Source organism: Athene cunicularia, assembly GCF_003259725.1.
Source record: "Athene cunicularia isolate RWA chromosome 4 unlocalized genomic scaffold, athCun1 chr4_part2, whole genome shotgun sequence".
Lineage (NCBI taxonomy): Eukaryota > Metazoa > Chordata > Aves > Strigiformes > Strigidae > Athene > Athene cunicularia.
Window position 1 is genome coordinate 24,417,746 of NW_020799099.1, and position 26,291 is coordinate 24,444,036.

The 26,291-nt window shown below is 42.3% G+C and overlaps 1 protein-coding gene across 1 annotated transcript in view; it reads right to left on the bottom strand.

Annotated features, from left to right (window-relative positions):
- Positions 1–4,675: 4,675 nt before the first annotated feature.
- The window catches only part of GATB (glutamyl-tRNA amidotransferase subunit B), a 65,529-nt gene continuing 43,913 nt past the window's right edge, over positions 4,676–26,291 (bottom strand). The window contains exons 7-14 of the mRNA XM_026847950.1: positions 25,214–25,327; positions 24,059–24,143; positions 23,649–23,693; positions 21,440–21,629; positions 15,275–15,408; positions 14,800–14,878; positions 9,260–9,394; positions 4,676–6,717 (exon numbers count right to left, since the gene is read on the bottom strand). Coding sequence (XP_026703751.1) covers positions 6,589–6,717; positions 9,260–9,394; positions 14,800–14,878; positions 15,275–15,408; positions 21,440–21,629; positions 23,649–23,693; positions 24,059–24,143; positions 25,214–25,327 — 911 coding nt within the window. The 3' untranslated portion in view covers positions 4,676–6,588. The remainder of the gene's footprint in view (positions 6,718–9,259; positions 9,395–14,799; positions 14,879–15,274; positions 15,409–21,439; positions 21,630–23,648; positions 23,694–24,058; positions 24,144–25,213; positions 25,328–26,291) is intronic.

Below are 26,291 nucleotides of genomic sequence, written 5' to 3' on the forward strand. Positions count from 1 at the left end.
ATTTAAACCAAAAAATAACATGGATGAGTCAGATCCAAGACAGCTAAACTGTGTCTAGCTTAGTGCCGCTGTGTCAGTTTGGCCAGAGCTTGGACAAAATGCCATCTTGTCCTCAAAAGGAGAGGGAGTGGCTGTGGGTCTCAGTATCCCTTGCTGCAGCTTGGGCCGAGGACTTGTGTCTTTCAGGGTCTCTACCAAGTGCAGCTTGGTGTTGGAAACTGACCAGCATCTATCATAAAACACCAGAGTTGTAACATCAGTTTTTGAGCTTCAGTGTGAAAATCCTCTCAGCTTCTTAGACCGGTCTGAAAATGTGGCCTCTCGAGCTTTAGGAATGAGAAGGTAAAATATAACTTACTGATGGTTATGCCTGCTTAGTGGGTGTAAATGCTTTCAATAATTAAAGCTGTGGCTGATGTGACCATGTATCAGGAGAACTTTTGCTTCATGCTTACACAAAATGCCTGTGCGTGGAGGGAGCATTCCCTTCAGTGAAACAGTTGGCCTTGAGTGCTCTTGTTAGGATTAGCTCATGGTAGTACCACCTCTGCAGCTTTAAATACTGAACCCAGCTCTAGGCTTTTCTCCAAAGGCTGTGATGACAAGGCAGTGGATGTGGCATGAAATAATTGGCTGCCTGTCTATGTGTTGGGGTGACACAGGGTCTGGCACAGCTGTCACCGTCTTTTCTGGGGGAAGAGCCAACAGGTGAGATGGAGTCATTTGCAGGGTCATGAGTTGGACCTGACACACAGATAAGAGGGGATGAACAGCAAAGAGCAGGGTCCCTCCCTGTCTCTAGGTACAGCCAGTCAGCAAATTCTGCAGACAATTGTGGAATGTCTGTACACCCTGTGGGAGATCTTAAGGGTCTGGGGCTAGGATAGTCCTAGAAGGAAGACTCAGTTAGTACTTGTTAGGACCATGCCCAGCTGCATTGCTCCCTAAACTCTACCTTCTTTTGCATCTTTGTTGCATCGGGGCAGCACCCGAGCATTTCTGTAGGTTTGCTTTATTGCAGTTAAAATTCAGGCTGTACGGCCAGATGTGGGGTGTGTTTTGGGGCACAGGCAGAAGCATTCCTGGTGGTTTTGTGTTCCCACAGCAGTCATCCCTAATTGTGGATCTGGCTTGGCCCAGGGGCTCGTCTAGGAGGAGTTTAAACTTGCCATTGCCATGGGCAGAAAAAGGTGCAGCAAATTACAGGTCATGACAATTTAGGATTTAGTATTTTGTTGCCTTCCTTACACTGTTCAGCAATAGAATTCTCTCTCTGTATATTACCTGAAAGACTGCAGCTTCTGAGGGGACAGGGACGGCTTGTACTCAACAGCCAACCCAGTGCAGGTAAGCTTCTAAGCATTTGGGTCAATAAATCTTGACCTCCTGTCTGCTGTAACTTGGTTTTATATGGCCATTACTTGAAGCTGAATCCAATGAACTTTGGAGTATTTGTAAACAGCATTGCAAGGAAGATACAGGCAACAAGGGCAAAAAGCCTAGTAGCATGCTATTCCATCTTTTCCCTCACACAGTTTGATAAGAGAGAGTTGAGTGAAAACCCAATTTGTTTTTCTTTATGTGAAAAAAAACACTCTACATTTTGAGCATACACACGAGGCCATAAATCACTGTGAAGGTGCTGTTGAGGTCAGTGGTTGTGAAAGTGTGTAGGTAGAGGGGTGCTCAGAACAGAAATGAGAACATTACAGTATGCTGACACCATGCCACAGAAGTGGAGTGGAAAGGGGCTGCAGTGGAATTGCAGTGTGAATACTCGAGCTGTAAATTTTTTAGTTAAGGTTCCTATCATATGCTTCTATATTTAACACAGTTAAAATTAAACTCTGCAGCCAAGGCTGAGCGCTAGAAATTCTTTCTTCATTACTTCAGCATTGCCAGCATCTCTTCAGACAACTTTCTTCTCTTCTGCAGCCTCAGATATGGGATACTTCAGCTCTACAGGATAGTGAGTATCATCTCTCCATCCTCAGAAGTGACCTCCTAAAGGACTTCAGCAATGAGTAGATGAGATTGTTGTGACAGGGTCTGGTGTCAGCTTTTAATTTGTGAGCATTTTCCTTGGCCCTCTCTTTGTGGATGGTTACTGCTGAAAATCTGCATGAAACTGTCCTTAATTCACCCCGCCTAATGTTGTTGCACAGATGGCATCTGCAATCAGTAGATCAGGGAGCACTGTTATAGCTAAATATGACTTGCAAGTTGGGGTCAAAGCCTCAGTCTTAATTCTTCCGTTCCTAGCCTCGATACAACCACACTTAAAAAACCAGCCTCCTGGTCTGCAGAACGTTCTGACATGGAAGACTACATAGGCTCTGCCTTTTACCTTGCAGACCCATCGGTGCTTCTTTTTTTTTTTTTTTTTTTTTTTTTTTTTTTTTTTTTTAAATTTGTCTTTACAATAGCAGATATTAAATTTCTTGAGGCTGCAGCTTCCGTCTTACAGTTGCATCCGTCTTCCTTGCTCCATCAACTACTATGCAAAAATAAACCAAAGCTGTTTTGCACAGTACAGAGGTCACTTACAGAGTATTTAGACTTTGCCTTTAGCTCCATATAGGACACAGAGGAAGGTGGTAGTTCTGTTTCAGCTGCTCTATCAGGCCCTTGGCAGGCCAAAAAGGATCTGGTCATTTGGTTGTATTGGTTTGATCAAAATGGTGGAAGGTGACCGATGAGCCCCTTAATGCAGGCTACTGTGGTGGGAGCAGCATTTGCTGTCCTGCTGAGCCATTTCAGTGCTGTCAGCCAGGTCCTAGCACAGGTCCTGGCACTGCCACCTGCCACTGCTTTGAAGTTGGTAGCTGGTATCTCCACAAATGTTAAAAAGATTCATCATCTTGATATCATTTTGACTCAAACCACTTCTAACAGAAAGAAATTTACATTTTATGTGCACCTGCAAAAGGTTTTAAAAATTTCAGAAGTGACTGTTTCATAATACACTGCAAAATTATAGACTATAGCTGCTCTTTCCCTTCCCTTCCCTTCCCTTCCCTGGAAGGGAAAGAATATTACAATTACTCCTTTTTAATCTTTCTTGTTATCCATTATGCCTGGCAGGTGGAGGTGAAAACAGATTGATATTTATGGTAGGTCATAGAATAGTTAGGGTTGGAAGGGACTTTAAAGATCATCTAGTTCCATCCCCCCTGCCATGGGCAGGGACACCTTCCACTAGCCCAGGTTGCTCAAAGCCCCGTCCAACCTGGCCTTGAACACTGCCAGGGAGGGGGCAGCCACAGCTTCTCTGGGCAGCCTGTGCCAGTGCCTCACCACACTCACAGTAAAGAATTTCTTCCTTATCTCTAATCTAAATCTACTCTCAGTTTAAAACTATTACCCCTCATCCTACCACTACACTCCCTGACAAAGACTCCCTCCCCATCTTTCCTGCAGGCCCCCTTTAAGTACGGGAAGGCCGCTATAAGGTCTCCCTGGAGCCTTCTCTTCTCCAGGCTGAACAACCCCAACTCTCTCAGCCTGTCCTCACAGGGGAGGTGTTCCAGCCCCCGATCATCTTCGTGGCCTCCTCTGGGGTTCATGTCCTTCCTATGCTGGGGGCCCCAAAGCTGGACACAGTATTCCAGTGGGGGCTCAGAAGAGCAGACAGGGAGAATCCCCTCCCTCTTCCTGCTGTCCACACTTTTCTTGATGCAGCTGAGGACGTGGTTGGCTTTCTGGGCTGCGAGTGCACGTTGCTGGCTCATAGTCAGTTTTCCATCTACTAATACCCCCAAGTCCTTCTCACAGGGCTGCTCTCAATCCACTCACCTCCCAGTTTGTATATGTGCTTGGGACTGCCCTGACCCATGTGCAGGACCTTGCACTTGGCCTTGTTGACCTACATGATGTTCATGGTCCCACCTCTCAATACTGTCCAGGTCCCTGTGGATGGCATATCCCTTCCCTCCGGCTTGTCAACTACAACACACAGCTTGGTGTCATTGGCAAACTTGCTGAGGGTGCACTTGATCACACTGTCCATGTCATTGACAAAGATGTTAAACAGCATCTGTCCCAACACCAACCCCTGAGGAACATACTTGCACTGCTTTACAGTTGGACATTGAGCCGTTGACTGCAACTCTTTGAGTGCGACTATCCAGCCAATTCCTTATCCACTCAGTGATCCATCCATCACATCTGTGTCTTTCTGCTTGAGAAACAAGGATGTTGTGCAGGACAGTGTCAGATGCTTTGCACAAGTTCAGGTAGATGTCAGTTGCTCTTCCAGTAGCCATTTAAAGATCTAATGCTGTACTTGTATAGGTTCTACTCATATAGAACTTGGCTTATGATTTTTAACAGATTTTTGTACCATATTAACAAAGTGTAATTACATGGGAAAAGCGTGGCTAAGAAGTAGCCATTAAAAAAAACATTTCTCAGCAGTAGCCATGCTACAGTAGTGGAGATCCTTCTTTTAAATATACCGTAATTATTATTCTTCCAAATACATCGTTTTGCTTTCTCTTTCTTAAGAGGCACCCACTGCAGCAGCAGGGAAGCACAGCACAGCAGCATCAAGCTGTGCAACAAAAAACATTGACCTTTTGGAAGCACCTTTTGGAGCAATTGTGTTTTACTAAACTGAGGAAGTACTTTTAAATTAAGATTCAAGATTTCATGCAGAAGCCCTTGTGCCTTCTCATTTCTTGCTGCCAGGGCAAGAGTTGAACAGAATCCAAAATTTAAAGTTTGCTGTATAATCTAAACCTCTAGTGACTGAACACTTACCCACACACTTTAAGTAAAAATGGCACTTTTTGCTTATGTGAAAAGTGATAGTAAAAGCCTTTGTGTGAAGTCAGGTGACATGAAAATCTAGGGTGGTTGGAGGTTTAGGTTTGGGTTTTTTTGATGGGTCACAGTTTTTGATGGTAACCACATTACTGCTTTTTGTCAGCTGTATGACTTTCGAAGTGTAAAGTTATTTTAATGTGAATAATGGGTATACATTTTATTCATTAAATGCATTTGAAAAACAGGGGATTTTTTTCCTTCTAATTAAGAGTTCACACTTGAACTGGAAGCCAGTCTGTACGGAAACATCCTACTTGAGACATACATTAGCACTACTTTTCACTGCCCTCAACCTCATTTGAGCTGGTGTCGCAAGCACCACATTTGCAAAAGGTGACTGAAGTCCCAGGGCCACAGCTGCCGTGCCTGTGACAATGTCTGCCCTGCAGGCACATCCTAAAGAACAATTCTGAAGTAGCATCTCCAAGGTCTGAGATAAATGTGATCTTTAAAATGTACGGCTTAGCAACCTCCAGAAGGGATTTAAGAACTTCAAACCCCTGGTACTAAATGGGATTTCTTTCCCTAATAAATGTAAGTGTGATAGGCTGCCTCAGGTTGCGTTTCCTCTTAATGGTTTGATCAGCTAAAGTGGGCTGGGACTGGGAAGTTAACCCTGGATTTCAGGGGGTAGTTAAAGCTGGAGACAAAAAATGGAAGGTATAAAAAAAACAGCATAAGACACTCTTCAGGATTAAATAGCAGAGCAGCCCCTGGAAGCCAGCTGCACCCTGTGCAGTTGTGGTAAGCCAGATGTTCACTTCCTTCCCCACTGTGGAACAGTTCCAGGGGCCAGCAGCCAGCTCTGAGCCCACCGGCACAAGGGCACGTTCTCCCCAGCAGAGGGGAAACCAAAGGGGAGCAACTGATCCCTTTAATGAGCTGCAGCCTGAGAGCTGGGCCCTGCGGGGCCGTCAGGTACACGTCTGCTCTGCTGAACCTCGCCGCCCAAACAGTGATGGGAGCTGCCCAAAGGCTCAGGCAAACTTCTGTCAGGCTCACCAGCCCCAAGCAAGAGCATTGAGCAGGCAAAGTGGAGGGTTGGGCACGGAACAAGAAGGGGAGCAAAGAGCCTGATGCCAGTTCTTAGATAGAGGTACTTACCTGCATTTGTGGCACTAGCCTCAGGCATGTGCTTAAGCAGCTGGAGACTGTATCATCTCCCTGTCCCTCAGAAACCAGGATTGGTGAGAGCAGTGGATATTTTTTCCCTTTTGCTAGACATGCAGGCACATGGGGTCTTCTTAATTACTGCTAGGTGTTTTAATCATTGTTACTAGTGTGCTCACACTTATTTACCTTGAGTTGTTTGTGTGCACCACCACCACCCGATTTTGCATTCATGATTTGTGAATTTCCCCTCCCACAAAAAGGCAGCTGGAGGAGGCGAGTTTACACTTGCTGTATCACAAAACCAACCAGTTACAGCTTCAGCAATCTGTGCACGCATGGACACACCCGGGAACCTGCTTCCCCTGGCTGTATGGAAAACACTTTTCTGAACTCCACACCGAAGTGAGGGAGACGCAAATCTCTGGGTCAGCTCCTGCTGTTCTTTTGCTCTCTGCCTTTGGCTGATGCAGCTGGGGAAGTTGAGGGCGTAACGCTGCTTGCAGTACAACCAATAACCCGCCACTACATGAGGAGGCGCTGAAGTTCATTTGCAGTGAACCAGACAGAATGAAGCACATGTTTTCTGTAGAAAACTCTTTTCTCTTGTGGCCACTCTGTGGCTTCCTCTTGGGTGGTTTTCTCTTGTGGCTACTCTGACAGCTTCTTCTCTAGTAATTGCTTCACCAGAACAGGATTGGAGCGTCCTTGTGTTTCCCTTTGCACCAGGCCAATTAACTTATTTAGAACTTTTCGATTTCCTGATTTGATCGCCATTACCTTTAAAGAAAAAACCCAACAGACACCACTGTTAGAGTAAACCTGGACATTTTCACTCATTCACAGCGAGGTATGAATATTTTTGTCCTTGGGACCATTGTGGTAGAATACTATGTTTTGGGCTAGGATGTTATTTATAAATAACTGCCTTCAGCTTTGCAATAAGCTCCTACTGTACTCTCATGAGACAACAGCAGGTCCCTACAGCAGCAGGGCCTTACAATTAATAGAAAGCTCTCCTCTTATTGAAAAAGTCTTCTGCGTTTTAACAGCATCTGTAACTTGAACAGCGACTTCCTTGAAAGGAGCCAGAAAAATGATAACAGGATCCACCTTTTACTCAATGTAATGCTCAGTTGTAACAAGTAATTTTGCATGGAATCATAATCTATTTGATAATATTTGTGAGGTCCTTCAAGCACAGACGTAGGTGTTTTTATAACAGCATGTTGTTTCCCTTAAGCGCAGAACCCTTTGCAACGTAGCAATTAACTGATGAGAAATACAACCTCCCATCAGACAGCTAGTGGTTGATGCACAAGCACCTGCAAAATAGCAAGGGCCATATTTAAAGGCTAAGTACAGCCACTGAAAAAAGCACTGGAAATCTAACTTCTGGGCATTCCTTAAGGAGATGCTACTGCTGAAAGACAAGCGTCCAGCCTGTGTAGCAGGAAGACGTTCTCTATGTCGTCAAGAGTTACTGAGCAAAACATGATAGCTTCAATTAAACAAGATGTCATATTTACAGATATTATGGGAAGGATTGTGAACATATGAACCACCAACTGTGCCAATACCAAGCACAAATGCAAATATTGCTACTCATTACGGTATCCAAATTATTGGCAGGCTACAATCTTCTCTGTAATGCCACAATCTGGAAAGGACTCAATACTCCCGCTCTGCTCAAAATAACCTATATGGGGCAGAGTGCAAAACAATCCAGACACTGCATCTTCATAAAGAGCTCAGTGGTGGCTTGAGCAATTGTGTAAGTTAGTTCATTTTAAAGAAAGTTTACTGTCAAAAAGTATGCATTACTATTTTTTTTTCTCCCCCATCAAGTACTCAGCTAATGCTATTTTGCAAGGTAAGCTCTTGCAGCAGTTAAAAGCAGGGAATTACAGGCCTTCAAGGCAGCTTTTGCCTTGGTTAAAGATCATCTGGAGAAAGTAAGGAAGTGAGGCCATTCTACTGCATTTGGCTTGACTGAAACAGTAGCAAACAGAGAGGAATTACATCTCGGAGAAAGCATTATTATTGAAATGGGAGCGTAGTTATGGACCTTCGGCTTCTGCACTTCCCAATCAGTTCTAATGTTCTCTCTATCCACACTTGTGCTTCCGTACCACTCTGAAAATACAGCAGCACTTTTATCAGGCTCTGCAAATGAGTCAGTCTGATGGAGGTCATGCTGACCTACTGCAAGCTCATTTTATCAAAAGCTCTTGCAGAGCTGTTAGCATCCTCCAGTGAGATCTGGGGTGGGTGGTATTGTTCTCAAAAGATGTTAATGCTTTTTTCCAAATGGCAAATGTATCTAGACAATGTTTCTATTAGAAGTAAGCTATTCACTTCTGCTTTTACGTTTTCGCGCCAGAGAACATGTAAGCACTTGTTTTCATTTTGCTTTTTAAAAAGCAGATTTTAGGCTGTCAGGATCCCTTCCCACTCCTTCCCTTCACAATCAACAATGTTTGCTTTTTTTTCCCTTTTTCCCGGCTCAGACCTTTTTAGACCAACGAGCCAGGCAGGCTGCTGCGTGTCCTTCCAAGGAGATGGGGAAGAGCCAAAACCCCATCTTTCCTACTGCAGCATTTTCACTGCTGCCACAGCCCAGCAGCAGAACAGCAGAACAGAGAGCAGCTCTGGAGCCATGGCTGCCACTGCCACGGGGGTTCCAGCTCCTCCCCACCTCACAGCAGCCATCAGGTGGGAGAGCCAGCTAGACCTGGCTTGTGGCAGTGGAGGGAGGCAGGGACATGGCAAAGAGACACAGGCAAGTAAAATTTTTGCCCTGCCAGCTCTGATAGTCTCTAATTCCATAACCAATATATGCCTTGCTGGCAGGTAACTTCAGCCTCAGAACAGTTTCACACAGTTGCCCTAATCTCACAACAGATGACAAAAAAAAAAAAAAAAAAAAAAAAAAAAAAAAAAAAAAAATCAGAGTTATGTAGCTGGGTGTCCAGGTCAGGTTAATGGCAGTATAGCTGAAGAGTGACAGGGCCCTGCAGTTTTGCTTTCCTGCATTAAACTTTTATGGCCTTTCAAAATGACTTAGCACATTAGCCAGACCGGTAATTTCTTCTGCTGATCATTTCATGTAAGCTTCAATTTCTAAAAAATCACTTAGTGAAATAAGAAAGGAGAAGAAAAGCCTGATAATATCTCAGCAGCAGCTTTAATGCTTCTATACTGGCTCTAGAGCTCAGATGCCAATCAAAAGGAAAAAATAGAGAGGCCATTTTAACCTCCTTTTTAGTGCCACAGCCTGCTACAGTGCACAAGCTTCCCAGCACCATTGGCAAATAATCACCTCATTTTCTTGTCCATCAATCACCGCCTGGCAGATCCGTTCAAGATCTTCTTGATCCTGTATCAGTTGAAGTTTCTTTTCTTTAACAATTTCAAGAGGAGTCTTTCCTTCTCCCTTCCACAATTCCGCAAACACCTGAAAAGTCACAACGAGTAGTGAAGGTCAGTGTCTTGACAAATCAATGTTGTTTACACGCAGTATTTCAGCTACTGATCCTAGAAGCCAGATTTCAGTAAAAGCAAAAGCAGATTGTCTAAATGTGAGCAAACCCAAGATTTAATCCTGTGCCTCACTCAAACACCTCTTGTACCCTCCTTCCTTTTCTGCATCCTGAAGCAAGACGAAGCATTTTCACTTAAGGTGTGAGCACAGGTGAATGGTTTGCAACTGGTGCTCTGCAGCCCCCGGCAGCACCGGGAGCTGCCCAATACCACCAGCAAGGGTGCCTCTTCAACGGAAGTTTGGCGAGCGCAGTCCCCATGCGCCTCGCTGCACTGAGGGCGGGGGGCACCCTGGCAGAGACCATCGCTGACTGCAAGGCTGCTCCTCCGGCAGTATGCGCGCTCATCTCTCATCAGTCACAAGAACTGCCCGAGAGCAGTAAAGAAATGCATTTCCATGAGCAATGTCTCTGCCTGGGAAGTGACGATTAGCTGACTGGTGTACCAAGTCCAATCCCAGGTAACATCCCATTACCGGTGCTCATCAGCCAGTTGTAATGAGGATACGTATGACAAAGCAGAAGAAAAATAATGCCAAGTGGAATGAATGCAGCAGTTCCAGCCCACCTATGCATCACCTCCAAGTACTGGACTGCTGCATGAACCTGTGCCTCTGGAATAATCACTTGTTAATGCTAGTATGCATTCCTATACTGTAGCAGGGCTATCGCCCTGGAATAAACTTGAGAGAAGAGAACATTTATAAAAAACCAATTTCCTTGGGCAGTCATTTTCTGTATTCCCTTTGCTCTTATTTCAGAGCTGTGGGAGGAGAGAAAGAAAGGCCTTATTAAAACAGCTGCTTATGCTCCATCCTGAGTTGAAGATGTAATTGTGTGTTTGGGCCATTGCTGTGTACCAATATGGAAATGGATGTCATGTCAAAATTTCAGTATTAAACACTCACCATAAGAGGAAGAAGCAGCTGGGATGGGGGGACAAGAAGGAGCATTCCAACTGCATGTTAAATAATTAGCAAGGCAGTAAGACAACTTAGGAAAAATGAAGTTAAGTATCTTAACTACCCCAGCAATTTTCTTCAGCATGAAGAATTTTCTGATAAAAAAGACCTTCAAGTTAAACAACTCTGTAGCTGCAAAAGGTATTTAAGAACCATGCATTGCCTCAATTCCTACAAGAGGAGATTTGTTTGCCAGCAGTACCCCAAAGCTTTTTATGGGATCTTATCACTCTCCTGGAGATCTTGAGAGAGGGAATGACACGCAGCTATATCGTGGCAGCTACAGCTTGTTTTTTCCCTGTAAGAGGGTTAAAGGCAGATCACAATATTAAAGTTATTGATAAGCAGCCAGAGTTCCAACCACTGCAATTAAAGCCTTTAGCTGTTTATATCTAAATAAATCAGTGCAGTTTATATCTTCAAGATCTACATTCTAGTGCAGTACTTAAAAATCATCATGCCAATGCTACCTGGAATACCCCTAGAAAGAAACAAACACATCCCACAGAGATTCAAGTTGTCTGCAGCTGCTTGCCTTTTCTTTGTTGCACTCCACTGCTAACCCAGGCACCCCCTCCCACTCCTTCACTGAGGGAGCAGGCAGGAGGCATTCTGTCCTCGAGGCCTCCTGAGGCACCGGGAGGTTATGTCACCCCTCAGAAGGGGTCCTCTCATAGAAAAACACCCTGGAGAGTCTGAAGTGCTGCACAAATCAGGGGCTGGACAATGAATAACCCATATTGCTCTCCTGGAAACAGGCAGATGTGTTTTTTAGGACTTCAAGCAGGATGCCATGGGCTGCAGGGGGGAAAATCTGCAACAAACAAAATCTACATAGCCGACCATGGCAGAGTTACCCAGGAGCAACTCATACATCAGGCTGACTTAGATCAGGGGCAGGACAGCTTGACAGTCAGAGATCCAGCTCTGATTCTCTGCAATTCCTGTGCCAAGCGTCTCCTGGCACTGAGAAAAGCTTGTCCATTAGAAACCTCGAAGGCACCAGATTTTCCCTGTGACATCTGCATTGTGTGTACTTTTTAATTTGGTAACCAGTATCTCCACTTGGCTAGTAGAGCAACGATGTTATCAAGGCCCTTGCTTGTTTACAGGTATGTAGGAAAGCAGAAAGAGATGTGGCCAAGACCTGTCAAAGATGCACTTTTAAAAATGTGTTTCTCCACTTGGCAAGGAGTACAAATCTAAAGAAAGCAGTTTAAAAAATGATTTTAACTCATTTACACAAACTGCCTGCACCAGAACAGGAGGATCAAATTATGAAGCCTCCAGAGCCAAAATGAGAATCTCAGGCCTCATTTCCATTACTGAAATCTCAGTAGTTTCTACTATTGATTCTTGCCTGAGCGTGATTAGATTTTAATGATGTTCTGCAGTCTCTACCTACACAGGCGTAGCCACAAACCATTGGTCAAGATGAATTAATCAGGACTTACACGTCTGGCTGCCACGGGCATCACATCAAACATTTTGCAACTGGTGAGTGTGCCAGCTGACTGCTGTGCCTGAGAACGCTCCAACTGGAAACCCTATCTGCAGTGATTTGCTGCCAAGGGTGGGAGGGAAGCAGCAGGCAGCACCACTCCAGTCAGCCCTCTGGGCATCTCTCCCTTCCAGTAATGGAAGCCTCCATGTCTGGCAGTTGTCCCTCAGCCTCTGAGAAGAGTGAGGGGCAGGCTGGGTCCAGTCCTCCAGATGGTATAGCCATAATTGTCAAAGCAGATGGTTCTGTTTAGGTTTGTGTACTGTACTCATTTTCCTGCTATCTACTTTAAAATGACCTGGGCAACTGCAGAAGCAAACAAGACCTGGGATCTGCTCTGCTCCACACTCTACTACAGATCCCTGACAAACACGTGACAAAGGGGGTCCATACGGAGTTGCTCCAGCGCAGCTCTCAGCAGCAGGGGCGAGTTTCTGCTTCCCTGGCCCAGGAACCTCTCTGCTCCCACACAGCTGTGACCCAGAGGCAGGCCCCTTGCCAGCCCAGCAAATGAGGACTGATGGAGGCCCCCTCTCAGGCACACTCCCCATCAGGCTGGTTTCAGCCCTGGGTGAGCAGCACCAGCACCTCCCTCCCACTGTGGGCTTCAAAATGGTGCCTCTGGGGTGGGCCACAGCACGTGCCTGCACAGGTCCCCTGACCCTGGACAGGCTCACCACATGGCCCTGCATGCCGACAGAGCTGGAAGCTGCCCCCCTCTGCACAGGCAGAAACTGCTTTGGAGACCTCTGGAGTAGGATGCTATATCTGATGGCAAGTTGGGCATGAGCTCTGTAATTACCTAAGTGGTAATTATGTAGGCACACAGTGCCCTTTCCTTGGCAGATGCATCCTACTGTACAATGTTTTGTGCTGACAATCAGTGCTCACAGCTTCTATCTGCCTGTGTTTTAGTGCCTTGTACAGTGGAGACTGAACACAAAACCTTTAAAAAATTTAAACTGTTAACAGCTTCCTGCAGTGAGCATGTATGTGTATGCGTGTCTGCCACTCACACCATCAAACCCTTCTATCCCTCTACGTTCGATCTGGCTCTACCACTGCAGTTCATTCTCCCCCACCGCAAGTGCTGCAATTCATCTGCTGTTGTGTATATATAGCCTTTCCTGCCCTCGGGCCATCCAGTATCTCTGCCTACTGCTGAGAATTGTTATAAACATTTGTTATTCTTCCGACATCCAGGCAACCAAAATGCTTTTCTAAATGTGGCAAGGTTTCTGCAGTTTGATAGCATCACTCAGTGATGGTGAACAGTACTGTTATTTCTCTGTGTCCAGTTTCAGAACACCAAGGATAACGTGCATGTTACAAGGAGTTGGTAATTAAATAAGAAAAGCGTCTCTAAAATTCTTGACATTTCATAACCTGTCAGAAATGCTGGCACCCAAATATATCACAAGACAAGAAACTCTGGTAGAAGAGCCTTAGTACCCTGGATGCACCTCCACAAGGAAGCCAGGAGTGAAAGCTGGAGCTCTGAAGCTTCCCTTCCAAACGCAGACACCAAACTGATGGGTGTGCAGCAACCCTGTGGGCACAGCTCTGCAATCCACTGCTTTTCCTATTAATATTTTATCTCCTTTTTGAAGCTTTTACTTTTCCAATCCGAAATTTCCAAATGCATGTGCCTGCAGTCAGGCACTTAAATCCTTTTTTTATGACACCTGTCATATGCAGATGGCTATTGAATCAGACCAACAACAAGACCAACTTAGTTACGACCCACAAGCATCTCCAAAAAAAGTAAACAACAAACCAGGAAGTTTAGGGGTCTCCAAGTAGGGTAAAGATCCACATTTGCAACAATTATACTTGGTTTATAATCATAAAAAAAAAAGTTAACTGATTTCAATACTATTCCAAAGTTGTATTTGATTGAATCAATAGAAAGATGGAAAAAGATGGAAACCCGCCTTGTGTATCTCAGAGTGAAAGCAGATAAGGCAAGTTAAAGATCTTCATTGCAATTTAAATATCTTCATTAACTGTTTCACTGATGAACATCTGAGAAGAAGCACTCATCTAATGTATTTATTGAGAAGATATTAATTAATCTGAAAAGACAATGCATTCCACATATATGAACAGGCAACAATTTAAGGTGAATGACAGATTATTCCCTATCACACAAAACCTCCAAATTTTGTCTACAGACACAGCAGTCACTGTACCCATCATAACCAGCTCACAATTTTAGATACAAATCATCAAGAGCTGATTTTTCAGACTGTCCTAAGAAAGATGATATTTCAAGAGGAAGAAACTAGCTTTTCCATCAGCACTTGCTCAAAGAAGCAAGGATAAAAGGAAGGCCAGACCTCTCCCCTTTTGACTCAGGGATACACCAAAGCAGAACTCTTTTTGTGACTACACTCAGGTGAATATCGTTTTCCACATGCTAATGCTTGGGCATGTAGACCTTACTGTCCTTAGTACCTAGTAACTGATGCTCTCAGTTTAAGTGCAAGTCACAGATTAGCTCACACTGACCTTTCATTCTGGTCTGACTCGACCTGTGAAATTGAGATCTAGTGTCTGGTCTGTTCAGAAGTGGGATTTATTTGACTTCAGTTCGCTTTGCTTCAATCTACTATTTGGCTCATGCCCCCTTCCAACACTGACTATGTAGAGGTATCTGTAATATTATATACACATGAGGCATTTTCATCTACTATATGTATATAGTATAGATATAAAATTTATCCTTCATCAACACTCTAAATAATTTTCTTTTAAAGCAATCGATGTACTGGTATACACATTATAATAAAATTGATATGTGAATGGAGTAAGCAGCCACAGATTCAAACTACAGTAAAATCAAACAGGTACTTACCTGCTTTGCTGCTGTAGAAGAAATTTCTTTTTTTTCTAGACGGTTCAGAAGGTCAGCCAGGAGAAAAGAACTGACTGGGCTAGGAAAGAAGGCAGAAGAAGTTACCTCAGAGAATAAGGTGAAATAACATAGCTAGGCTACTCTTACTTGCCTAAAGATCACACAGTTTAGCATGACAAGCTAGTATTCTTCCTCGTGATCCACTGTATTCAACTTCAGTATTGATGGCTTGACTATGACTTATCATTGCCATATTCCAAAGAAGGCAGGCTAATCACTACTCTTAACTACATGGTCCTCTTCTCTGCAAGGTACTTGGTTAACTTCATTCACATGACAGCATCAAGGCCTATGTAACAAGCTTCACAAATAGTAACTAAAGCAGAAGCAAGCAGCAGAGTGACATGATACTATTCATGGTACATGTGAAAAGGATCACTTTTGTTTCACCACTGTAGTAATCAAGAAGCCTGACCTTTCCTTTACTGTAAGGGAATGTTGTTTCAAATAACTGAGCAGGTCATTCAGAATCCAGCCGATCACTTTCTTTGGCTTCATTTGGGTCTGTTTTATCACATCTTCAAAGAATTCTGTTAATCCAGCTTCATTCTGTTTAGGAAAAGTTAAATGCATCAAAAAGATACCAGAGTGCAAACATGATTAATTATACAATTACATTCAGAGTATAAATACTCAGTCCTAAGGTAAACTTGGTTTTGTGAATTCATTGCAAAGTCACAAGACTTTGGAGTCATTAACATAACAGCAAATAAACTATGCTATGTCTAGAATAGGTACATACAGCTTATCTGCCAGCCTGTTTCAATGGAACATAGCTCCTCCCTAAAATTAACATTTGGGGAGAAGTTTTCTCAACTTCTCATGTGTTTTAAGTACATATAAGGCTAGAAAATGTAATGCTGCCATCTAACAGGCTGTTAAGCTACCTTTTACCGAGAAGAGATTTTTCCTGAAACTGTCTACAGATACTTCTCTCCTGATTTTGCAATCACTTCTATTTATTTTGTATTGAAGGAATAAGTTTAGCTTGCATTCACCCTTCAATGATACAGAAAGGTCACACTGTAAGAAGCAGGGTTTTATTTTTCTATTTTTTTCAGAGAAGCCATGTAAGCTTTTCCACAGCACCCCAAATGCTCAGAAGGTATGACAGTAGGGGATTCAATTTATAGCCTAAGAGAAATGTGAGATTGTTTTTAGAAGAACAGATACTGCACAGTCTGTTGAATGCTGTGCTGTTTGTCATCAAGGCATTGATGGATCTTTAACTCTAGCACAGAACTCATTAGGTCTACTGAAGGCTACAGAGATATTAAGCAGCAGCTCCTACCTTTTCAAGGAGGAAACCAAATGCAGTGTGCCACTGGACTTCTGCAGTGTGTGGCATAAATGCACAGGAAGACAAGCCAGCTCTCAGAAGTTGAGAGGTAACAGTTTAGAGACAGCCAAGGAGCTATTCTAAGTATATTGTCATCACAGCAAAAACATTTCCCAAGCACGTACTGACTGCAGCCAGATCTCTGAACAGTTCTGAGCAAAAAGAGTGCAGGTACACACTAAACCAAAGCCTGACTTTTCCACTCAAACATAGCCCATTTTGCCCTTGTTTTTAAAGGCAATTTATCATAATAGCAATACAGAATTTTAGACTTTCCTCCTTAAAACTTTCACAACATAAACTTGTAACAGCTCTAGATACCACATTTCTCATTGGTAATGAGGTATGGCTTTTGAGAAGACTGCAAACTACTGCTCTCTGTTCTATGAAACAGAACAAAATGTACTTAGATTATTCGTTGATATGCTGTAAAACTGGTGTAACAAAAATGAGACATGTCCCCTTTATCTTGAGACCACGAGCAAAGAAACCAAGTTCTCAGCCTAGGAAAGCCACTGAGGTTCTTTTGTGAACCAAGGTAAACCTTTTAACTCCCTCTAGTTAACTATCTAATACACACAGACATAATTCCCTTCTTTTCCAGTCTTCTTACAAATTTATCTAGCAGTTACTTTGTAATCAAATCATGTAAAATCGAAGGCAAAATAGACTAGAGGAACAAATCTGCCTTAAAAAAAACTGTAAAAGAATGACATGATTACCGAAGTGCAGTAAACTTGATTAAAAACTGCGTATGTGTTAAGTGGAATTACTAAAATGATGCATTACTAAATACTGTACTCTTTCTAATTCACCTCAGGATTCAATAGCACAAACAAACACTGATTATTTAAACAGCAGGTTCCCTTCCACAAAAACACCTGTCCAATTTAGGCAGGAAAAAGTGAGCACGTATAAATGCTGGTTTCTTTACACATGCTGCAGAAGGTTTTACAAACACTCCAGGCAGAGTAGGTCTAGCTACAACATTATGCACAGGAAAACAATGTCTGCGGATGCCACATGTCTGAATGCAGGCTGCACAACTCAGACACAGCACATCCAACACTTCCATCGTGTATAGGCGAGAGAGCGTATCTCTAGCAGCGGGCATGTTCAGATTTCTGGATACCAACAGCCTGGCTGGAGCGACAGCTCTGACCCTGCTGCCAGACCTTTAAAGATCAAGGACAAACACACCCAGCCTTCACGTTTTATTCAGATGATTTCCAGGCAGCAAGAACAGAAAAGCCCAAGAATACTCAGACAGACAGACCTACATATGCTACCAGGTACCAAACCCCATACTCACTACTTGTGCACATAAAACCAGACATATTCCCCAAAATTCCTTTGCATTTCATCTTAGGTTTTTTAAAGTGACTGTCATTTTCTGTAGCCAAAGAGTAGGAAAACCCAGCAATGCTAGACTGAAATGAATAAGGCAGGATGTCAAAACATCAAAATGACTGACAGAAATGAAACATTTTCCTCATTTTCTTGCCATATTAGAAAGATGTAGGCATAACTTGATTAACTACAATTTCTAGATACCGTATTACTTGAACCTGACTTTAATTTGTTCCTCATTTTGGTCAGCTTTCTTCATGCCACATTCCCTCCAACTGCCAACACACGCAGAACTTGCGATAGATCTGGGCTGAAAACCACTGCACGCTCTAACGTGCTGGTTCACAGGAATGCTGACTGTTCTCACTTAATTCTGAGTATTTCAATATTCATAGAAGGAACACCAGAAATCTGGAATTTCAGCACTGTGTTTGTGATCCAGGCCCACTCAGTGCTCCCATTACACACCAAATATGCTGTAATTTATTCATTAGTTTCACTGGCATGAAATCTAACATACCAATATTTCAACCAGATGAAAATTTCTTTCTTAAATGTGGTTTAAAAATGATCATTTAATAGTTCTTAGATATCAAAGAAAACTAGCACTGGAGTGATTTCAGATGCTTTTTAAACAAATTTAAAACAGTACATTATTTCACAGAATACCATGGGTACAATCTTTAGGGACACTGGTTCTGTAATGCAAACTTATGCTTTTAAAGACCAATAATGTTTCCCAAGGAACTAAAGAAGAAAACTACATCAATGTTCATAAATGTCATTTCCTGCTTTCTTATTCCCATTTTCACCATCACAGTTCCCACAATAACCAACTGTGAGGTACCAACTGCTACAAAAACGTGTAAGATTGTCAGGGGAAAAAAACATAAAATTTAGCCTATTAAAGCAGACAAGCAGAGTAGTCAAAGAAAGGTCAAACTTTTTCCTACAGCTTCCTATAAAATTATTTAAGTTCTAAAAATAAGCATAAATTCACCTACACACCAACGTGTATGAGGACAGCATGTCATGAACAAAATGGTCAAAATCAACTTCTACAGCATCCACTTTTGACTGAAAGATTCACCAATGTAATTTTTCCACCAAAGCAATAAACCAAAGCTCAAATAGAATGGCCACTTACCTGAGTAAGCAGAAGAAAGTAAATGAAGAAAATCAGAAACATCATTTATTTTTGCAATTTATATCTTAAAAATGTAGCAGTTTACACTTAAGAAATTGCAGATATGAAGGTATTAATAGGTAATGCTCTCCTTCCATTTCAGTGCATCTTGTCATTAGGCAAAGCAGAAATCTCAGATTTTCAATACAGCCAGTACAGGAAGGTATTGTATATGAGAATAAAACTCATGAAGCAAGCTTGGAAACTAACTTGCATGCTGAAGTATGGTATTGTTTTATTATAACTTTGGCACATAATGTTTTCTCTAACAAGTTGGAAGAGAACAGAGATTTTGCATTTTGGAGTCATCCCTCTACCACTGCCATTTATTTAATGAGCACTCCTGGGTGCTCTAACTTGAAAGAATGCTCATTAGATTGGTGCATCTGGCCCTATCAGCAATCTTCTGCAACTTCTGATGTAAGCTTAACACAGCAACGGACACACCGTTTTCAGATGAATTAAGGTTAACTAGTCTCCCAGTGAACAGGCAAGCAACTTTTATGGAGAGTATACATGCTGACATTCTAATCCACAATAAAAGAAGACCCGCAATGAAGAACATGTTCACTTCATGCATTCAAATGGATGCATTATCTTATTACAAGCTGAATCCCAAATTTCAGCTTGCAGCTTATTACTTGTCTTGTAAGTTGTAAAAAGGAAAAAAAGTTAAAAGGGAAAAAGTGAAGGCAAGAGTGGATTTCAGAAAACAGCTGGAAAGAAAGGGCAGTTGATGATGCAAATATATAGGGCTAGTTGATAGAGACAACAGAAACCACACAGCAGAAGCCATCAATACTAGCAAAACTGAAACACATTAGAAGTGGGTTGATGCCAAGTGAAAGGAACGGGTGTGCTGGGTCTGGCTGGGATGAAGCTTATTTTCTTAAGAGGGTGCCATGTTCTGGATTTGTGACTAAAGCAGTGCTGACAATACAACGGTGTTTTGGCTACTGCTGAGGAGCACTTCCTCTTTTTCCCACTCTGCCCCCCATAGCGACTAGGCCAAGGGAGGGCACACAACCTGGACAGCTAACCCAGACCGACCAAGGGTCATATAAAGCCCTTATAACCCCTGCTCAACAAGGAAAACCAAGGGGAGGTAGTCTTTGTCACTGGTCAGAGACTGGTTGGGCATCAGTCTACTTGTGGCAGGTGGTGAGTGAGTGCATTTGTGTGACCTTTGAATTTTTCCCCTTCCTTATTCCTTATTTAAGTGTCTTTATCTCAAGCCACCAGTTTTCTGGCTTTTGCTCTTCCTATTCTCTTCCCTGTTGCACTGGTGGAGGAATGAGCAGGCAGCTATGCTGCTTAGCAGCTGGCCAGAGACAACCCACCACAGAGAGGGAGAACAACAAAAAAAAGTCAAAAAAGGGCCCAGGACCTACCCACCCTTCTGAGTGCTCTTCATTTTCGTATGTGAAAAGTATGTTGATGTGAAAAAATGCATGCATGGATAGGAATACTGACTGCAAAATAACTTTTTGGAGCTTATACAATGAAATAGAAAGGTAAGAATTACTGACACCTCTTGAGGCTATCACTGCTGCCTCATGACTTTGACAAGACTTATGATTCACCTGCCCACCAAATAGTAAAAGATCTACAACTCACTAAAATGGCACACCACCATAAAAGCAGTTTTCCTAACAGCTTTCTTCAGAAGGAAGAACCATTTTTTTTCTGTAGAACTAGCTTCTGTACAAGTGTATTAAATTACAGACACACAAAGGAGGGATATTAGGTAAAGTTATGTGCATGGCTTTCCCTCCATTTATAGTCAAAGGAAAGGAACTCCTCCAGAGGACAATTTAAAGTACTTGTGGTTCTGCTCTGAATTTTACTCTAAATAAGTCCTTTTCCTTCTGTCTCCACAAATCACAGAGGTAACTAAAGCAAGACACTGTCCTAGCTTACCTGGCTACGTGAAATGTCTGATCTCGGCTGGGTGTACTAACCTCCCCATGGAAGTTATAACTGGCAAACAGAGATGATGCAGTTTGTATTTAAGAAGCTCAAAGACCTTCAGAATATTTTTGTAAGTTATGAGATTTATATCCACATTTGCCACCCTCTTTTCTTTGTCATCCCCTCTTCTGAACCCACCCCTGGTATACTGCATTGTGAGGTCAAGGTTGATGTTGTATAGCCATTTTGTGTATTTACTTAAGAATGTCTGAGTGTTTTTCAAAATAATGCAGAAGCCAGATCAACGGGCATGTGAAACTGAAAGATTTAAGCTTTGGGTTTTGCTTCACAGACAGGAAAACACATTTATTAATTTGTTAAATACTGACAATGCGCCCAGCCTTGTACCAGACCCAAAGACAAGAAGAGCCGGCACTTGCAGACAAGGATTTGTCAGCAGGAAGTTGTACGTTTGCTCCAGTCAGTCACAGGTGCATCCATGTGTAGACAGACAATATTAAATAATTGTCTGTGTAGACAAGATCAATATTAAATAATAGTTATTTGACTGCACCTTGCATGAGAAACACTTCTAGGCACATTACGTATGGTTTCTTTTCCCTGCCATTCTGTGTATGTGGCTCCAAGGTATAAACTATGCATTGGACATATTTCCAACTAAAGAACATCCATGAGAACTGACAGCTGGTTAACGTGACATTTGTAAATCTTTTCAAGAACTGTGCAACTTTTAAGTTTCTAGGCTTATTTTAGCACTTGATCAATAGACCTACCAATAAGGTGAAGCTGTGTTCAGGAAGAATCCCATACTGTTCAACAAGCTTTGCTCTCTTCACACTGGGGAGGTCAGGAAGTCTCTCATGAATCCAGTCAATATTTACCACTTGCTGATGGTTCATATTAGCTGGCAAAGATCTGGCATTGTATAGAATCAATGGAGGAAGGTTTGGCTCTGGCATAAACCTAGTAAAAATGAAGAACTTCTTTATAATTATTTTCAGTCAGAAGCTAAACAACAAGGAATAAAATTTATGTCACAAGTTTATACTTACCTGAAAGCTGTATTACTATTTCAACTAAACAAAACATTAAAAAAATCATGACTTGGTGTATCACTGTTAAGTAGGAAGAGATCAGCCCCTGAACTGCTGCAAAGCCTCTATTTTCTTTCCTTGAGTTTGACACTGACTGTCAAAGAGTTGATGATAGAAAGGGGGTAATTAGCACCTCTGAACCCAAAATAATAATAAAAAAATAACAGAACCAATAATAATAGATATGAAGACAACCCACTCCTTTTGGCATCAGGCATGAATTGTGGATCTGGCCAAAAGCAGGAGTGGATGGCAGGGAAAAACCCAGATTGACAGCCAACTGCCAGGAGCGATCTGGGCAGGTTGTAACCTTTTCCAGACTAACTTCAAAAATCTTGATGAAATCTCATGCTGTGCTAAAAGCAAAGTTACTGTGCTCAGCAGGGTGCCACCACAGAACAAAAGGCTCCCTTAAAGAGAAGGCCAATTCAAACCACTCCAATAACTGCAACTGAAGCAGAAACCTCACTCTTACATGATCAAATAAGGGGTTCAAAACCATCAGAATAAAGGACATTGGGAACCCTCTACATTTAATATAATAATTTCTATTTTGAATCTGCCTAAACATAGATTTAAATTTAATGTATAATGTGCAGCAGTAAGTTACAAAAAAATCTGAAAAACACAGATTAATACTGAACATAATCTTAGTAATTGTCTTTCTGGGCTGTATTAGAAAGTTTTGCCTAGCTCTTCATTAGTTTTCTTTAGCATTTGTTCAAATTAGTCTTGTTAAATAACCCTCATGCCACCACCTACCATCATAAGGAATTCCCAAAATGATCACTGCCTTTTCTGCTGCATTTCTACAAACAATAATTTAAAAATCAGATTTAGCTTATGAGATGTTTTCAAAATTGTTGCTCTGCTCTAGTAAGATCAATGGTAGAGTATATGTAAATCTAACAGGAACACAGATATGGCAAAGCGAAGAGGCTCTGAAAGTTCTCCTGCAGAACTACCCCAGCTGGGAAGTGAACTCTGGGAGTAACAGGAAGACTGCCTCTGGGATGCAAAGCTAGGGAACTACTGGGAGGATCAGAGCTAAGATGGCCCTAACCAGGGGAGAAGGCAGACACACAGAGCAGGAGAAAGGGTGCCCAAAGCAACCGGCAAATCACTGAGCTGCATTTCTCTTTCCCATCCCATCCAGACACCACAGCGATTACCTCCCCCACTAGAGCACTAAGCAGTTGTGCTGCTGCTCTGCAGCGCTGCCCCAGCACTTGTTCCCAGCAGCATTGCTTCCCAACAGGACCTGTGTCTTGTCCACTCGCCCTCTGGCTAAACCCTTCTAGGGTGGCTGTTTAGGGTTTGATGGCTGTCATCTCACACTGGTGGAAGGCAAGAAGTACTTAGCAAGGTAACATCTTCAGTAGGTCTACAAAAATCTTAAGGTAGAAACCTGGTTATGAATGCTGACACTTTTCAATAGTAGTTAGGATTCTCAGACAGTGATTGTGATCTATGATCACAGAATTTAAGCATGGAGAGGCAGGGCCTGGTATCTAAAAATAGTTACCCCCAGTATTTTCTTAAAGTGGGAGCAATGCTTAACTCAGAATAGTCTTACATTTTATGTCTAGCATTCTTAGGAATATATATATACTGGCCACAGAGCAAACCTTCAACTTACCCACTTTGAGCTAAGGTACTCCAGCTTAGGTTTTGGGAAAGGCCTATGGGTTTAAGCAGAGATAAAACAGTTCTAGATCTAAACGGCTCAGACTAGCACTGATTTTGATAGGTCTCTTTCCCTTTTAGTGGAAGGTAAACTTCCAATACATACTTATATGCTGACTATAGGCTCATTACACCGACTACACTTTAAAGTGAAATAAATTCTCAGTCCTGAAATGTTAAATTTATTTTAAAAAATAAATACCGATAATCCTGTTTTCCTTCTTTGTCTCTCATTGGTACAGTGCACCTAAAATAAAAACAAAACAAGGAAGATGTGCTAAGTGGTACATCACAGAATTAGTTTTATGGTAGAAACACAAACCAAAAACTTTGCCTCACGAAGATCAGGAGAACTTCTTAAGGCTGCTTCCAAGAATGCATGTATGTAAGAGGGCAGTCATTTTCACACAGACGGTGCCTGGTGTAGCACACAATCTGTTGTGAAAAAGCCTTGACTTTGAGAATAAATTACTACCTGTGAGCAGATATGCCTGTGGACATTAGCTTTAGAAGACACAAGTTGAGCAATACTACATTACCTCTCCTGATCATTTCTCTAGGTATCCCTGGTACTCTGAAGCTACTATTCCCAATGCCAAAACAAAAACTCACCCAAGCTTGGAATCAAAGGCTCTTGTTTCATTCAGAATTGTTCCTCCACTTTCAAGTTCTTCAATTTGCCTCTCTATTTCATAGTCTGACAGACACAAAAGAAAAAAGAATAAGCATGTTACACTGCACTATGAGCTTTTGTACACCCCACCATTTCATTTTTCACTGCTGTGCACTAATGGAATAGCTTGTTGTTTTAACCTTAATGAAATAAACGGCACTAGTTACAGGCAGAATTATCAGTCACTGTTTCTCTCTTCAGCATGGTTTCTTTCTCTGCGTGTTTTCCTCATCTTCTTTCATTCCCTTTAAAGAGAAAACATTTTTCTCCCAGGCACTGCAGCCAAGCCATACATTCCTAGTGGCCTTTCTATCACCCAGTTGAGTTTTCTTTTGGAGATGTAATAACCATACCCAAGCTGCATCTGAACTTCATACACATCAATGACCGTACTCAGTGGAAAGCAATCACCTACACTGGAGGACACAGCTACTGTAAACATATTTCCATACTAAACATGCTAGGCATTGAATCATCTGCTTTATTCTTTTTGCAGGCAGAGGGTTACCTCTGCAAGAAAAATGCAGACTAACATGGCTGCTATCCCCACAGTACCCCATACTAAGATTTATTCTGTCAGGGAGCAGCAAGAGTGAGGCTGCTCCACAAGGAGGAACAAGCCAGGAGCCAAGGGTGACCACAGCACAGGCAGTGACCTCACTGCCCAGGGCAGCCCCACTGGTCTGAACAGCAAGGGCATAGACACGTGCTATTAACAGGGTCCACTGAGAGTCTCAGTCAAGGTGAGGGGATGAGCTGGGTTCAGGGTCCATCCAGGGAGTTCAGTCAGAAGCAGCAGGAGGTTAAGTCCAGAGACATGACTGGGAACATGACTATAGAACTGGTCTGAGGTCCATCAGGAGACAGGACTGAAAACTGGCACACCTGTGGTGTAGCTCGGGCAAAGCATGAAAGCCCCAGCCTGAGCTTAAATGAGACTTCTGGACCCACGGGCAAGGTGCATGGATGAGACAGTCAGATGAAGCTAGTCAGGGCAGTTAAGGCCAATTACTACACTCTGGAGCCTGACATATTTCATGTCAGACTGCTTAAAATATCTACAATGCTCCTGTAATGAAGCAACCATTATTTACCTACTGCTTTTGCCAGGAATCGTATGCTATTGATATTCTTCACCTCAGTCCTCACTCCATAAGGCTCTCCAGGGTGATGCACAGAAACATTGGCATCCACTCTCAGCTGACCCTCTGTAAAAGGAAACTTCATCAACAGAATAGTCTTCCCTGTAAACTACAGTAAAAACCTTGTCATGCATTAACAAACTGCATGTTATGTGCAGAGCATTAATAGCAAACTTCCATATGTTCAGAAAGGAGTAGTAACTACCTCATCATAGCGTTCTGTTTGTGATTCCATCTCAAGACTCTGCCTACAATCATTCAAAATTTTCTGAGAATACTACCTTTTTAAAAACATTACTGCTCATAATTCCTCTCAGAGAAAACTGCATGGTGCAGTGCAGCACAGATCCTCTAAGCCATACAGTGAAAAAAGCTTCTGATTCACAGCTCTTAAATAAAGGGCTGAATTAGACAAGCAATTTACAGTGGTGGATTGTGAGCTTCCATTCCTCTAAAAACAGCATAAAAATACCTTTTGGAATTACAATTTGACGGATATATACTACCCTAGCATAGAATACAAGAACTTACAGTTATGTTGAACAGATTTACTAAGGTGTTCTTGGAAATTTACAGCTCAGGGACAAAATGTGAGTAGTGGTGGATTGTTTTTGTAATTTTCTTCCTTGCCTTCAAGAAACTGCAATCTCCCCCCTCCCCCTCAAATTCCCCTGGCTGCCAAAAACTGAAACTGAATACAAAGTTACATAGAAAAGTATCCTGCACTTTTAGTCCAAATGGAACAATGTCCTTGGAGATCTCTAATAACTCAACCACAAGTAACTCGTAATTGTGTCTTTCTAAGTTTTGTCCCTCTAAAGACATCCCTTCTGAGAAGAAAAGGCTTGCCACAGTTATTCAGCTGGTGGGAGTAAACAAACAGGAGAGGTTGTACTAAAAAGAAACATCATTTTTTTTTTTTTTTTTTTTTTTTTAATAATTTCAAATACAGATAAAAAGAAACAAACACCTCCTGTTTAGATACAGTAGCATTATTACGGAGAGTACAAAACAGCTCAGAGTTAAACCA